General features: G+C 56.0%; 1 protein-coding gene across 4 annotated transcripts; it reads left to right on the top strand.

The window, feature by feature from the left end:
• Window positions 1-200: 200 nt before the first annotated feature.
• On the top strand, window positions 201-14,030 carry POMT1 (protein O-mannosyltransferase 1). Of its 4 annotated transcripts, none has more exons than XM_087823002.1 (20): window positions 201-290; window positions 1,010-1,162; window positions 2,124-2,230; window positions 2,379-2,429; window positions 2,957-3,103; window positions 3,866-3,977; window positions 4,307-4,372; window positions 4,460-4,553; window positions 4,699-4,854; window positions 5,479-5,609; window positions 6,037-6,132; window positions 7,458-7,550; window positions 8,191-8,287; window positions 9,762-9,854; window positions 10,083-10,203; window positions 10,513-10,610; window positions 11,196-11,309; window positions 11,879-12,005; window positions 12,790-12,967; window positions 13,584-14,030. In XM_087823002.1, exons 2-20 carry the CDS (start codon window positions 1,041-1,043, stop codon window positions 13,774-13,776), a joined length of 2,196 nt encoding a protein of 731 aa, XP_087679128.1. In that variant the 5' UTR covers window positions 201-290; window positions 1,010-1,040; the 3' UTR covers window positions 13,777-14,030. The 4 variants fall into 4 exon arrangements, with proteins under 4 accessions (XP_087679128.1, XP_087679130.1, XP_087679131.1 ...); XM_087823003.1 differs by having other exon boundaries at window positions 219-294; XM_087823004.1 differs by lacking the exon at window positions 4,307-4,372.
• The last annotated feature ends 547 nt before the right edge of the window (window positions 14,031-14,577 follow it).

Here is a 14,577-nt window from a genome sequence, read left to right as displayed (position 1 = left end):
CGCAGCCTGCAGCAGCCCATCGGCATTAACGTGCGCGTGGACCAGGTGTCGGGAAGGAGGCTTCCCGCGGGCCAAGGTCCCCGGCGCCAGCCCAGGGCGCACGCGCGCCGCCTTCGCCTCGTGCGCACGCGCGCCGCTGCCGGGCGGACGGCGCAGGCGCGAGGAATCGCGCGGGGCGACCGGCGTCGCTGGAGCTGCCTCGCCCCGCCCCGCGCGCCGGGTCCGCACTCTCAGGTGGGTCCCACGCGTGGCCGGGCCGGAGAAGCTGCTCTGTGAGGACCAAAAGAAACGTGAGTACGTTTGCGGCGCCGGGACGAGAGGCGGGTCGGGGGGGCCTCGGAGAGAGCGCAGGAAGCGCCCGCGCGGCCTGAGGGCGAGCCGGGACCGGGCCGCCGGGTGCTGTCGGAACAGGGCCGGGGCCGGGACAGGGGCGCCTGGGGAAAGAAGGGGGGCGCCTGGGGAAAGGAGAGGGGCGCGCGGGGGCAGGTGAAACTTTTGGGAAAGAGAGAGGCCCGGGAAAGCGCGGCGTGCGGGAGAGAAGCGGAGCGCCGCGGGGAGGAGCGGGGCCCGCTGCCGATGCCGCCTCAGGGCGGGGGCGCCGGGAGCCGAGCGGCCGGAGCGGGGCGGGGCGGAGCAGGGCTCCTCGGAGGGTGAGGCCTCGGGGCGCGAAGGGGGCGCCTGGGCTGCTGTTGCCCAAGGAGGGGGGGGGGGCGCGTGGGCGGGCCCGGGAGGTGGAGGCCGGGGTTCGCCGGCGCCCTGCCGGGCGGGAGGCCGGGAAGGCCGGCTGCTCCCTCCCGGCGGCCTCGGGCCCGGGAAGCGCCCCGCAGGCGTTGGGCGAGCTGTTGAATGAGCGCTTATTCAGTCTTGAGGTCCCTGAACTCCCACTGTGGTTGAGACTCTCGAGGGTCCCACAGCGTGGTCTCGCTGGCGCCTCGGGTCCTTGTCGCAGCCTCCGGGAGCCTTCCTGGTCGCCACCTTGCCTGGTGACAGCTCTGTCGGTCTTTTCCAGGGTCTGCTCCCCGGGCTTGCTTTCCTACAAGATGATGGGGTTTTGGCAGCGCCCGGTAGTGGTGACCGCGGACGTCAACTTGAACGTGGTGGCTCTGACGGTGGCGGGGCTGCTGAGCCGGCTGTGGCGACTCACCTATCCCAGGGCTGTGGTGTAAGCCAAACCGTGCCCTGAGCGAGTCGGGAAGAACTGTCATTTGTTGGTGACAGGAAGTGCCTTTTTTTAAAACAGCATAAATGGGAGAGTGAAATTCTGGGCTTCTTGGTGATGGATGTTTGCGGCAGTTAGAGGAGATGCTGGTTTGTCCCCCAGGGAAACCCCTGCGGCGTCCATTTGCTCAGCCTTGCCCCCTGGGTCTGTAGCAGGTGCCAGTCTCCCCAGGTGACCATTTAACACCTGGAGATCGGAAGGCAGAAGATTGAGGACTGTGGAAGTGAGTCCTCATTGACCTTAGAGGGCGTTCTTTGTCATAATGGGAAATGATTCCTTTTATTATTAAAGGACTGTTTATTATCTAATACATGTGTTCTTTCTTGCTTAACTTTTTATTGTGGAAAACATCAAACATATACAAAAGTGGGGGAACTAGTATGATGACCTCCTCACCAATGTATTCATGACCCAGCTTCTACAGTTACCAACTCATAGCCACCCCCTCCCTATAGTGGATTTTTTTTTTTTAAGCAAATCATAGACATGTATCATTCACAAGTAATTCAGTATACGTATATCTCTAAAATATCAGATTCTTAAAAAAACCACAACCACAGTAGCATCACCACACCTAATAAGAATTGACAACAATTCCTCCAGGTCCTCATCTGGAAACATTTTGTTGCAGTTGGTTCCCACATTGAGCTGACAGACAAGGGGATTAGCCTCAGGTCCTCGAGGCCTTTCAGGGGGCAGGCTGATGGCACATCCCTAAATGGAAAGCTAGGGAAGGCCCGTCCCTGTGGATAGAGGATGCTGGGGACCCGACGTGGTTGGGGTGGACATCTGACCTTTGCTGATTGCTCCCTGGATCCGGTTGGAAAACCCAGCTGTACGTTTATCCTGGCACCTTTTCACAGCTCAAGTTTATAATAAAATACAGCATGGGTTTGTTTTTCAGTTTCGATGAAGTATATTATGGGCAGTACATCTCTTTTTACATGAAGCGGGTCTTCTTTGTGGACAGCAGTGGACCGCCATTTGGCCACATGTTGCTGGCCTTGGGAGGTAGGATCCTTTAAAACTTACAGGTCATTTTTGAGGGTGGAAGCCGCATCTTACTACTTATTTACCATTGTTTCCCTATTGGCTGCCACCCACTTGGCATTCCTGAGATACCGCTGGATGGGACCGTTACTGATTAATCCTGTTTTAGGTTATTTAGGAGGATTCGACGGTAACTTTCTGTGGAACAGAATTGGAGCAGGTAAATGGTCATCTTCACATCCCTTGTTAGTTTGCACACCCTGTACTAGAATGGAGAGCTAGTGGCCTTCGTAGGGATTAACAGCTGTGTTTTGTTCATCTGAGTCCAGGGCACGATAAATAGCTTGGATACAAGTGACAGACTTTTCAAAAAACCTGGCAAACATCTTAGTATTTAGTTACGATAATTATCTTCATTCTGGTTTTTGGTACACATGGCACAGTCTTTATGTCCAGCTTATCTCAATGATCTTTTGTATAAGTTGTATGTGTGTTGCCACATGTTTTAGGAAATAGGTGGGGTGAATTTATAAATAAGTAAAGCATTAACTAATTTCAGATCCTTAGTAATCATTCCTGGGCATAATGAGAGCTGATCCTTGACTGTAGCAAGCTCATTTCAAAGCATACTCCCATACTCAGTTCCTGATGAGGTCCCAGGCCTGTAAACTTTCTTCCTGGAGTGTGTGAATGTGAAACTCCATTTGAAAACACGATGCGCTCAGCTTCACTGTGGTTGCTTTCTAGAATACAGCAGCAACGTGCCTGTGTGGTCCCTGCGCCTGCTGCCAGCCCTTGCAGGGGCCCTGTCAGTCCCCATGGCCTACCAGATCCTGTGGGAGCTTCATTTCTCTCATTGTGCCGCCATGGGAGCTGCTCTCCTGATGCTTATTGGTAAGACCTGGACTGCTGCCTGCCCTGGTGTGGTGCAGAGAGGAACCAGGTGCTGGCCCAGGAGAGCTCAGGTTTAGTAGACGTGCCCCTCCACAGCGGCTTCTGCTCACAGGATGGAACTCAGGCACTTGGTCCACATTTTACTCTGGGAGTTACCCTGCTCCCAGGCTGTGGGCTGCTGCGGAGGGTAGCCAGACTTCAGAGTATGGAGGTGTGGCCATATAATCGGGGCTGTCCAGACAGTGTGCCTAGGTGACTGAGCACCTTCACCTGCATCCATGTCTGCCACTCACGGACAACCTGCCTTGTTCTACCACCTCCCAGGCCCCAACCTGCTGAGATGGACTGAGTAGTTAGTTGATCTTCCTCAGAAAGGGTCTCCCAGCCCCCGTTTCTAAACAAGTGAAATGACCTCACCTGCCAAGTCATACCATCAAATAAAAAGATCACTGTTTATCCGGTGACAGCTCTAATGGAGACCCTGTGCTGACAATGTTAGAGCATTCACAGCAGCCCTACAGAGTTGGAATTGCTTCTGCAAGTGAGAAAAAGAAAGACTCTGGAAAGCTCAGTGACTTCCCCAAGGTCACACGGTCTTAGCAGGTGTGACTCACACCTAAGAATTTGCCTTCATGGTTGGGGAGCGAGTCCCCTTCAGACAGCCCGGTTCCAGACATCCCGCCTTCATGTTCTGAGCGGTTTGGAGTGTTTGCTTTTTTGTGGTGGTTTTATACCTTTGCCCTCATGTCCTCTTTCCAACAGAGAATGCGCTGATCACTCAGTCAAGGCTAATGCTCTTGGAATCGGTGCTAATATTCTTTAATCTATTGGCCGTGCTGTCCTACCTGAAGTTCTCCAACTGCCAGAAACACAGGTATGGCGCGTGGGACCTGTGCTTCTAGTGAATGAGAAGGAAGAGGCCAGGAAGGGCCGGTGCCTTTTCAGTCTGGGGAGCTGCTGGCTCTCTCACTCGGTCACCCAGACTGGCCTTTGGCCTGTGACTTCATAAACACCGTTAACACACTCTCCTTTTTCTGTAACTTCAACTAACTGGAGAAACATTCTGGCCAAAAAGAAAACCTGCCGAGACCGATGTTTTGGAAGATGGGGATTCATTTTCCTTCTCCCTGAAGCTCGGTGCAGCCAGCCAGCCCGAGAGATCTGGGAGGACTGTCCCAGCTCCGCTTTCCCCCCCATCCCCAGGCCCTTCTCCCTGAACTGGTGGCTGTGGCTGATGCTGACGGGTGTGGCCTGCTCCTGTGCTGTCGGGTGAGTCTGGCCCCAGGTCTGAGGCAGCAGCCACACCCAGTCCTCGTCTCTGTCTCATTTTAACGTCCTCTCCATCGGTCTTTTCAGCATCAAATACATGGGTGTTTTCACTTACTTGCTGGTGCTCGGAGTTGCCGCCGTCCACGCCTGGTACCTGATCGGAGACCAGACTCTGTCAAATGTAGGTGCTGATCATGGTGCGTGTGATGCGAGGCTGGCCACGTGGGGTGCGCAGGGGTGGGATGGGGCTTTGGGTGGAGAAGCTTCAGGAGGGCTTGGGAGGCTGGAGCCTGCTCTGTGCAACGTGGGCGTGCCTCTGTGCACAGGTCTGTGTGCTTGGCCATGTGCTGGCCCGAGCAGTGGCTCTGGTAGTCGTCCCGGTAGTCATGTACCTGCTCTTCTTCTACATCCACTTGACGCTGCTCTACCGCTCCGGGCCCCACGACCAGATCATGTCCAGCGCGTTCCAGGCCAGCCTGGAGGTGAGAGGGCCGTAGTAGACTCAAAGTCTCTTACATAAACACTATAAAATGAGCGGTAGAGGAAAAGCCAAATCAAGAAATGAGGAATCCGCTTCAGTATTTTAAACTAGTTCTGTGTATACTGATGATGTAGAAATGAGTGAAGGGTTAGCTCTGGTCATTGTGACCCCTGAGACCACCGTGAAGTCCCACCGGCTCCAGGCGGGCGCATAGGCTCCCGAGGACAGACTCAATGCTGGGCTTCGTTTACACGAACTTTGCAGAAATAGTCAAATGTCCCAGTTGAGATGGTTAGGAATCGTGGCCTGGAGTCCCAGGGACCTGTTTGGAAATGCTGGGCAACTCTCACTCAAGTCTGTTTTCTCATCTCCTAAGCAGACGTCATTGTCTTGTCTCCCGGGACACGGTCAGAGCTCGGTGAGGTGTGTGGAAGGGTCAGCCAAGCGCCTGGCCCTGAGGCGGCATTCAGTCAGCGGTAGCTACAGTTCCGATTAGTGTGACATGACTGGTCTTGTCTTATGTAATGATAATTACCAGCACCCCAAATATGCTCCCCAGATGGAGACGCGGCTGTCAGAGGCTCTGTGACTGTCTCTCTCACTTGCCCCCTTTTGGCTTTTGTAGGGGGGGCTGGCTCGGATCACGCAGGGCCAGCCCCTGGAGGTGGCCTACGGCTCCCAGGTGACTCTGAAGAGCGCCTCAGGCAAACCTGTGCCCTGTTGGCTGCACTCGCACCAGAGCACCTACCCCATGATGTAAGGAAAGTGGCCATTTTATTGGAAGGTCATAAGATGTTTTTTCATATTTGTTCTGTTACCATCATTCACATTGTATGAAGAGGTTTGTGAGACAAAAAGAAATTGAGCTTTTAGATCTGATTTTCAGAGTCTTGTCAACTCTGTGTGTAAACCAGGGAGAGGGTCTCGCTGGGCTGACGCTCCGGTACATGCACGTGACAGTCACAGGACAGCCATGTGGCACCACACGGGTCATGTTCTGCCTGTTGTGTGTGCTGCGTAGGCTCATGTGTTCCAGCTCCTCTTAGATTTAAACTTCTCTGTTTCATCCTTACTTTCCCACGAACACCTTGCTAGGAAGTGTGTACAGGAGCCGTGGGAGAGGGGCCGACTGGCCCTCCGCCTGCCCACTTCACACACAGTCTTTGTTGGCTCCTTCATGCAGATATGAGAACGGCCGAGGCAGCTCCCACCAGCAGCAAGTGACCTGCTACCCCTTCAAAGACGTCAACAACTGGTGGATTGTCAAGGACCCCGGGAGGTGTGTACAGGTCCTGGGCCTCCCAGTCAGGGCTCACAATTTTTTTAAAAAATTCAAGTGTGGTTGACAGAGCTCACCTCCCGGCCTGGCCGGACGGTGCCCCCGGGGGCAGTACCAGGCCCTCATCTCTGTCCACATTCCTCCCCTCAAAGCTTGGAGTCTACCTCTGTGCTAATGATCCCTCGGTCCGGGGTTAGATCTTTCCACAGTGAGCTGCCTGCTCAGTCTGTCCTGGTGTCTGACAGGCCTGGTCCAACTACTCCTCCTCCCCCTCCACCATGCTCAGGTCTCACAGATGGAGGTCTCTCACGCTCTCACTCCCCACAGCCAGCCAGCCAGTCAGCCAGCCAGCCAACCAGCCAGCCAGTCCTAATGGTTCTGCCTCCAAACGACCCACCCAGGTCTCTATCTCCCCCTCCCCATCCCCCTCGCAGCCTGTTTCCACTCCCCCACGCCCCCAGCTTCAGCGGGGCCCCCCGAGTGGTCCTTTAAAACACAACTTATGCTCAACCCCCTGGCCCAGCTTCCATTGCCCTCAAATGAACTCCAGACCCCACATGGTGGCCTGTAGGGCTCACACCACCTGCTCCAGCTCCTCCAGCCCACCCCTCTCACACTCACTGCTCCAGCTCCTCCTGCCCCTCACTCCCTCACTGCTCCAGCTCCTCCTGCCCGTCCCTCACACACTCACTGCTCCAGCTCCTTCCCAAGAGCTTTGCATTACTGCCTGTCCCGCAACCTGGAAGAATCCCACCTGACTGGCTCCTTCTTACTTAAATCTTGGGGGTCAGCTCCTCCAGGAGACTGCCTTGACCACCTCCAGGGCTCCACACACTCCTCTTAGTCACTGTCCCGATGGCTTCCCCACAACGGTCGTCACTTACTCATTGCTCACTTACTCATGGGTTTCCACTTACTGCAGTAACTTGGGGCAGCAGCCGTGCCTCGTGTTCAGCTTTGTGTTGGGACCTATTGGGCCCTGAGTACCTTTCATTGGTGGGCACTGAACATCTGTCTGGTAGAGAAGGGTCTCTGGTCTCTTGAGTGGTCACCGTGGCATCGTAGGTAACAGAGCAGCTCAAGAATGAAGGCAGCAGAGAACCATGTTTGGAAGCCCGGAATGTGGCCATAGGTTTCAGAAATGGGTTTAGTAACGTTTTCTGTTTACACGAGCTCACTTTGGATAAGGGACTGACTGCTGGGCGGCTGCACAATTCCATATTGTCCCCACTGGGAGCACTTGGAGCCCTGGACACAGCGAGGTGTGTGACTCCGGGGCGGGGGGGCAGTGGGCCCCGCGCCTTCCAGCCAGCCTGTCTCCCCAGGCACCAGCTGGAGGTGAACAGCCCGCCAAGGCCCGTGAGGCACGGAGACGTGGTGCAGTTGGTGCACGGCATGACCACACGCTTTCTCAACACGTGAGTGCCACTATCTGCCCTCCTCCCTTCCAGAGTCCCCGCGTCTGTGCTCACCCTGCTGCCCTCCTCCCTGGGGCTGCAGCAGCACCAGCCTGCACTTGATGTGGGCAGGAACCCAGGGACGGCAGCTGAGCAGAGGGGAGGAGATGCCTTAGTGAGGGACCAGGGCCTGGGAAGCCGTTGGCCGGCTGGGAGCTTCAAGGGTGCAGGTGGTGGGAGAGCACGTGGGTTGGCCGTGCAGGGAGCAAAGAAGCTCCTCTATTGGGGGTGCTTCCCAAAGTTTCAGTGAGCCCAGCAGGACTGGAACTGGGGTTCAGTAGGGTTGGGGGGTTGGGACACATTGGCTCTCAGCCCTCACCCTACTTGACCTTTGAGCAGCCCCTACATTTTGGGGTGCCCGGGCTGCCCCTTACTGCACTGCCGCCAGTGTCTCCAGTCACCTAGCCATACTTCCCCCTGGAAACATGGTTATCGCAGCGTTTCTGCTGTTTTAGTTTCATTTATCACCACGCCCTGCTCAGGTGCTGCATCCTTGGGTTGCAGCCACTGTGCGACCAGCTGTCTCTTAAGGCCAAGCTGCTTTGTTTCTGAAAAGCAGCTTTTTTGAGGAATCCCCTGTGAGTGCTGTTTGGTGTTGCAGGCATGATGTGGCCGCTCCCCTGAACCCGCATGCTCAGGAGGTGTCCTGCTATGTTGACTACAATATCTCCATGCCTGCCCAGAGCCTCTGGAGGCTGGTGAGTCTGGGAGACTGGTCGTGATGGTGGGCAGCACGCACACTTCCTAACAACATTTGAAACCACCACTTAGCCTAATTCTGATCCAGGTGTAAAACTGGGAAAGCGATTTTAGTTACAGAAGGTCAGTGGTTTTCACAGGGAACAGATTTCCTCTTCCCCAGACCATGAGTTGGGGGGAGGGGGGGGTGCCTGTATCAGGCAAACAGTTTACCAACAATTGGTAAATGCTCGGTGCTGGGCCTGTGTGGCCCACATGGCTCTGCCAGGAGGAGGTGCCCTCTGATGTGGTCACTTGGTCAGCTTCACGACTGGGTCACTGAATACGGGGTCAGGTGCTCTGGCCACCCTCAGTCAACCTGGGAGCCTTCGGGGAACCCTGGCGTCGTATTAGCACCTGCCCTTGTCACAGGTTCCCCAGGAGAGGCCTGGCCCTCCAGTGGGGGATTCCTGGGGGCTGCCCCTTCCAGAGACAGGACGGTGGCCACTCTCCTCCGAGTGACCAGGGGAACGTTGTCCCTTACACAATGAGTCTCGATCTCCAGAACTGCACGAGGAGTCCTGGGGGAGATGGCAGGAGGGACATTATAGAGTTTTAGACCATTGGACTATCTTAACTTCAAGGATGTGAGCCGCACTCAGTGCTCTCAGTAATGGCACTGGAGTCACCTCCTGTGGGTCAGATTCCTGCCAGCCTCGAGACTGCAGCAGCAGCTCCCCACTTAACCCAGCCCCCCAGCCCTGTTTGGTTCTCGATGGTGTGAATTACACATCCAGCTTGATGCACTGTGGCTGGAAGACCCTCAGCAAGGCCTGGGGCACCTCTGCGCCCCCTTTGCACGTGACAGACATTCTTGTGCTGTGATGTCGGGTGTACCTGCTTCATCTTCCTCTCCCCCAGCCTTTCCACCTTGGTCGGAGTTGTTTGCTCCCACCCCTTGCCATCAGGAGCTCTCCTGAGGGAGCCTCTTCTGAGGATCCCGCCCCTCCCCTTGCTGCTGAAGGTTCATTGATCATCCCTTTCCTCTGCCTCCACCTCCTCAGTTCCTACTGGTGGCCCCCTCAGCCCCTCACAGAACAGGGAGGCCTGCTGAACACAGCACAGCCTCTGGGGTTCTCTGATTCTTATCAACGGCTGTGTGACCTCATGGGGCCATCTCAAGGCTATGACAATGCCAAGCCCTCTTAGATGTTAGTTTTTTATTACCCAATATCAGGAGTTCCCTGAGGATACCTTTTGGGGACAGTCTCTAACCTCCAGGCTCTGAGCCCTGTGAGTGACCAGGCACCCAGAAGTGTGGGTCGGGCATCGGTCTTTGGTCTCTGCTGTGAAGCCCGAGCTCCCCTGTAGTAGAGCACTGTGCCCCCCACCCCGAGAATCAGCCACATCAGTTTCAGTGATTGCTGACTGGGCTTCACCTTCACATTGAGGAAACCTGAGAAAGAAACATAATGGGCAGATCCACTCTTACAGGACATTGTGAACAGAGAATCAGAAGCCGAGACCTGGAAGACCATCCTGTCCGAGGTCCGCCTCGTGCACCTGAACACTTCTGCCATCCTGAAGGTACGGGCACTGCTGGGCCTGGCCTGGCCACACTCTGCACTCTCACACTCTGTGGGACCTCTGGGCCGAGCGACCCTGCCCCCAGGACGTGTGCACAAAGTGGATGCTGTTTCCCCTGAAGCTAGAGGATAGTCTGTGCCCTCGCTGGGGGCTGGCAGAGTGACCAGGCAGCAGGCCCTCCCTTCCCCACTGGGCTGTCATCTCATGCCCTCTTGTCCCCTCTTCCAGTTGAGTGGGGCCCACCTCCCTGATTGGGGCTTTCGGCAGCTGGAGGTGGTTGGGGAGAAGCTGTCCCGGGGCTACCACGAGAGCGCAGTGTGGACCGTGGAGGAGCATCGCTACGGCAGAAGTGAGTCCTCATTGGTGGTGGAGACCCCAGTGAGCTCCCAGCCATGTCTCCCACGCTCTGTCAACATGTCCCCTCTTGTGCCCGCCCCACTGAGGCTGCATGGTCATTGGCAGGTCTTGTGAGCCCCGCTTTCCATGGGTCAAAGGATCCTAATTTCCCAGTCGTTGTGCATGGGGAGAAGGAAATGATCCTGCGTATGAATCACTGTGGGTGTGAAAGGCAGGGCAGACAGTTTGGATGAGCTGACAGTCTCTGAGCTCCCTGCCTTTACTCCGCTTATGTTCTTTGGGTTCTGGTGTGTTTGGTCAGGCCAGGAACAGAAGGAGAGGGAGCTGGAGCTGCACTCACCTACTCAGGTGGACATCAACAGAAACCTGAGCTTCATGGCCAGATTCTCGGAGCTGCAGGTGACTTGTGGGTGGAGGGAGGCATGACTTTGCTCCTCGAGAGCTGGCTCCTTGCCAGGGAAAGCACCATGGTCTGTAAGGTTCACATCTTCCCAAGGTCGGTCTTTAAACTGGGACCCAGGTCAGCAGTGAGGAGCATGTCCCTCCCTTCGCTGCAAGTGACACGTGCAGCACTGTGGGTCCCAGGCCTGTGGTTCTGCAGGCAGGAGCCTCTGCAGCTAGTCAGCAGGCCACGTTTTGCAGCCCCAGGGCAGGTCAGAATGTGAGGAGCCCTAAAGGGATCAAAACCAGAAACGGGGTCCCTTATCTACATGTGCCCTTAGCTCCAGGCAGTTGCTTATCTATAGACAAGTGACAGGAGCCCCTGGGGCAGGCCACTTCCCGGCCACCCCCAGGTTGGACTTCAGGTCTCTGACGAGCCTGCCTATCAGGCCTGCACACTAACTCTGCTGCTTGTTCAAATGAGCTTGAGGTTGGACCGCCCCCCCTTCCCACGTGCAGGGGCAGCATTTGCTCCAGCCCCCAACACATCCCTGAGTGATGCAGGTATCCAGCTGGCTGACTGAGCCCCTGGCTGTGTTGCAGTGGAGGATGCTGACAGTGAGGAGCGACGACTCGGAGCACAAATACAGTTCCACACCGCTGGACTGGGTCACCCTGGACACCAACATCGCCTACTGGCTGCACCCCAGGACCAGTGTAAGCAGGGCTGCCACGTGCCCTGAGAGCCCTCCCTCTGCTTCCCACGAGTCTGGCTTTCTCCAGGGCCATCCTCACCGAGGCCTGGGGAGTGAGATCATGTCTCCATGAGGAAGGAAGCCAAGCTCTTCTTCGGTGGGAGCACTGCTCCTCTTTCTAGCAAAAGTGTTTTTTAACGTGTCCCTGCTGTTTCATGCACAGCACCTGGTGTCTGAGCCGTCAGAGCCTCATTTAGGCAGATGTTGCTTCACCCGGTAGAAAGGTGGAGAGTCGTGCTTTGCCACCACTCACAGGTGACTCGAGCTAACAGCACTCACCGTTCTCCCTGCCCAGCACAGCTGAGGGTCACCGTAAAGGCAGAGCTGGGCGGCACCTCTTAGCTCTACGTTGCTCTGTGAGTTCCTCTGGGGGCAGCTCTACTGTTGAAAACAGTCCCAGCTCCTCCAGCTGTAGAGAAATTTTGCACATTCTAGAAAGGGGCTCATCCAGAACAGGCCAGTCCATCTCAGCCATGGGCTGGAGGCGCTCCCTTGATGGAGGCCATGCGTACAACATCTCCACCCTCGTAGGCTCAGATCCACCTGCTGGGAAACGTGGTGATCTGGGCTTCAGCCGGCCTCGCTACTGTGCTGTACACCCTGCTCTTCTGCTGGTACCTGTTGAGACGCAGGAGAAACATCTGCGACCTCCCCGAGGGTGAGTGAGCTGCACCACAGGTGTTCCTGCCCCCTCCTCCTAGTTCTGACCAGAGCTCAGCTCACCAGGAAGCTCTGCTTTTAGGTGACAGCATTTTCTCTGGGGAACTTAAATTGTTTTTGTCTCCCAGAGACAGAATGTAGCAATTCGTCCCCCACATGGCCTTAGTGGCTTCTCCAGGGAGGTGCAGGTACTGGCAGGGATTGCTCATGAGCCCAGGACGGAGCAGCTTCGGTGCCACATTTCTGGCAGGTTCCGAAATGGCTGGAACAGAGCCACTGTGGGTGCCCAGTCCAGAGAGCTGGTTGTTTGCTAGTAACAGGAACCCGCTTAAAACCATCTTGAAACAGAAAAGGAATAAGCCCCAGGGCAGGCAGGGCCCTGAAGGCACCTTCACGCTGCTGGGCTCCAGAACCGGTCCTTTCTCCCCACTGGGCGGCGTGGCCCCTCCCCAGCTCCTGAGGAATCGGACCCAGCTAGATATTCCTAATACATGGCAGCCTGCAGATGGTGACCAGCAGCAGAGGCTTGGCCTGGCCCCCAAGGGCTGGTATTTCTCAGAGGAGAGGGACAGTGAGGACCCATCAGCTGCAGGAGGTTCTTAGGACACAGTCTGTTCCTTCTTCAGGATGGTGGGAAGTGGGTGGGGTGGGAGGGTAGGAAGTCGAGAGTGGAGAGCTGAGCATGTGACTTAGGGACAAGTGAGCAGGGGTGGAACTTGACTGGCAGAGCCCCGCCAGATCTGTCCGCAGTCACAGTGCTGGCTTAAGACGCCTTTCCCCAGATTCCTGGCTGCGCTGGGTGCTGGCCGGGGCCCTGTGTGCCGGTGGCTGGGCAATGAACTACCTCCCGTTCTTCCTGATGGAGAAGACGCTCTTCCTCTACCACTACCTGCCTGCACTCACCTTCCAGATCCTTCTGCTGCCTGTGGTCTTGCAGCACGTCAGCGAACACCTGTGCAGGTATGGGCTTCGCAGCCACGCCTGAGGAGGCAGGGGACTCCTCAGTGACCTCTTCAGTATGGTGGGGAATGGGTTAAGGCACCACAGGCTCAGAGGATGAAGCTGTGGCTGCCAGGAAGGTGAGAGCAGCTGGTGTGGATGGGAAACAGGAAAGACGCCTGTGGCCCAGAGACCGGGCAGAGGCGAGGGGCGAGGAACTCGGAAACACAGGGAGTGTTCCCAAATAGTCAGTGGTTATTGGCCGGATTGTGTGGGGCACAGAGGAGAGAAACCAGAAAGCTGTGTAAACCTGAGCCACCCTGGAGGCCAGAGAAGGGTGTGGACTCTTTTTCGGTTGTCAGTAGCCACGAAGTTTCTCATGAGGGCTGTGGTTACGCTGGTGTCTGAGTTCAGATGGAGCAAAGGCCATGGAGACCTGAGAAGTAGATGAGTGAGGAAGGTCATGCTCTGTGTGTAGCCAGGATGTGGCAGGGCTGATGACAGGTGGAGTGGCAGGAGGAACAGAAAGGCTGAGGCTGGTGACCACCAGGGTGACAGAGGCCGAGACGTCATGCAGGTGGTGGTCATGGGGAGTAGCCAGCCTCCCTCACACCTGGCTCTGCTCTGGCGTACACAGGTCCGAGCTCCAGAGGAGCCTCTTGCGCGCCCTGGTGGTGGCGTGGTTCTCCGCTGCCTGCCACGTGTTTAACGTGTTGCGCCCACTGACCTACGGGGACAGGTCGCTCTCACCCAGTGAACTTAAGGCCCTTCGCTGGAAAGAGAGCTGGGACATCTTGATCCGAAAACACCAGCAGGAGCCGACACAGTGAACCTCTGCCGGGTCAGGACCAGGCAGAACCGTCGTTGCTATTTTTGACAAGCACAGTAGAGACTGACCAGGCCTGGCAAAGGCTCTATTCTGGTTTCATTCTCAAAACAGCCCTGGGATGAGCACCTTACTTTAAGCAGGTTTTTTATCCAGGCAATAAAGAATGTGTCCGTGTCCACAAATTCCTAGGGGCCCTAAACTAGGGCTCGCTGAGTGTTGAGTGGCTGGTGTGGGACCTGGTGACTGAGGAGGACAGGCTGGGAGCAGGCAGTGATGGGCGAGTTAGGTTGGACCAGACAAGGCTGTCTTCCTAACAGATGTGGGTGGCGGGGTTTGGTGACGGGCCTGGCCCTCCCTCCCAAGCACCCAATGGACCTGCCGAGCTATAGCCTGTCCCCCTTGAGACCTTGAGTTGCTGCCCTGGAACCCTTTAGTGTCAAGCCCCTGCGGTGGCCGTCCGTGGCCTCTGGTCACTGTGGTGGAGACTAACCCTCTCTGTGTCTTCTACACTCTTGCTGACTCTTCAAACCCCACCATGAGGTTCTGCTAAGTGAGCAGAGTCCTCAATAGTCAAGGTTTGTGTTGTCTGTATGTTTCCTTGTCCCAGATTTGCCTTTTTTGGTATAATTAAAAAGGGACAAATTGGTGTTCATATTGGTGTTATTTATTGATTCTCCAAAAGGGAACAACGTACTTGACAAAACTGTCGCAGTCATCAGCAGCCAGCCATGGTGCTCAGCTGATGTCACGAGTTGTGTGACTAGTTACTATGGTAGAAACCAGAAGTTCTCGTGCGGGTTAG

This window comes from Miniopterus natalensis, chromosome 12 (genome assembly GCF_054644295.1).
Source record: "Miniopterus natalensis isolate mMinNat1 chromosome 12, mMinNat1.hap1, whole genome shotgun sequence".
Taxonomy (NCBI): domain Eukaryota; kingdom Metazoa; phylum Chordata; class Mammalia; order Chiroptera; family Miniopteridae; genus Miniopterus; species Miniopterus natalensis.
The sequence above is the reverse complement of the archived record's forward strand: the minus strand, read 5'-3'. Positions and strand labels throughout refer to the sequence as shown.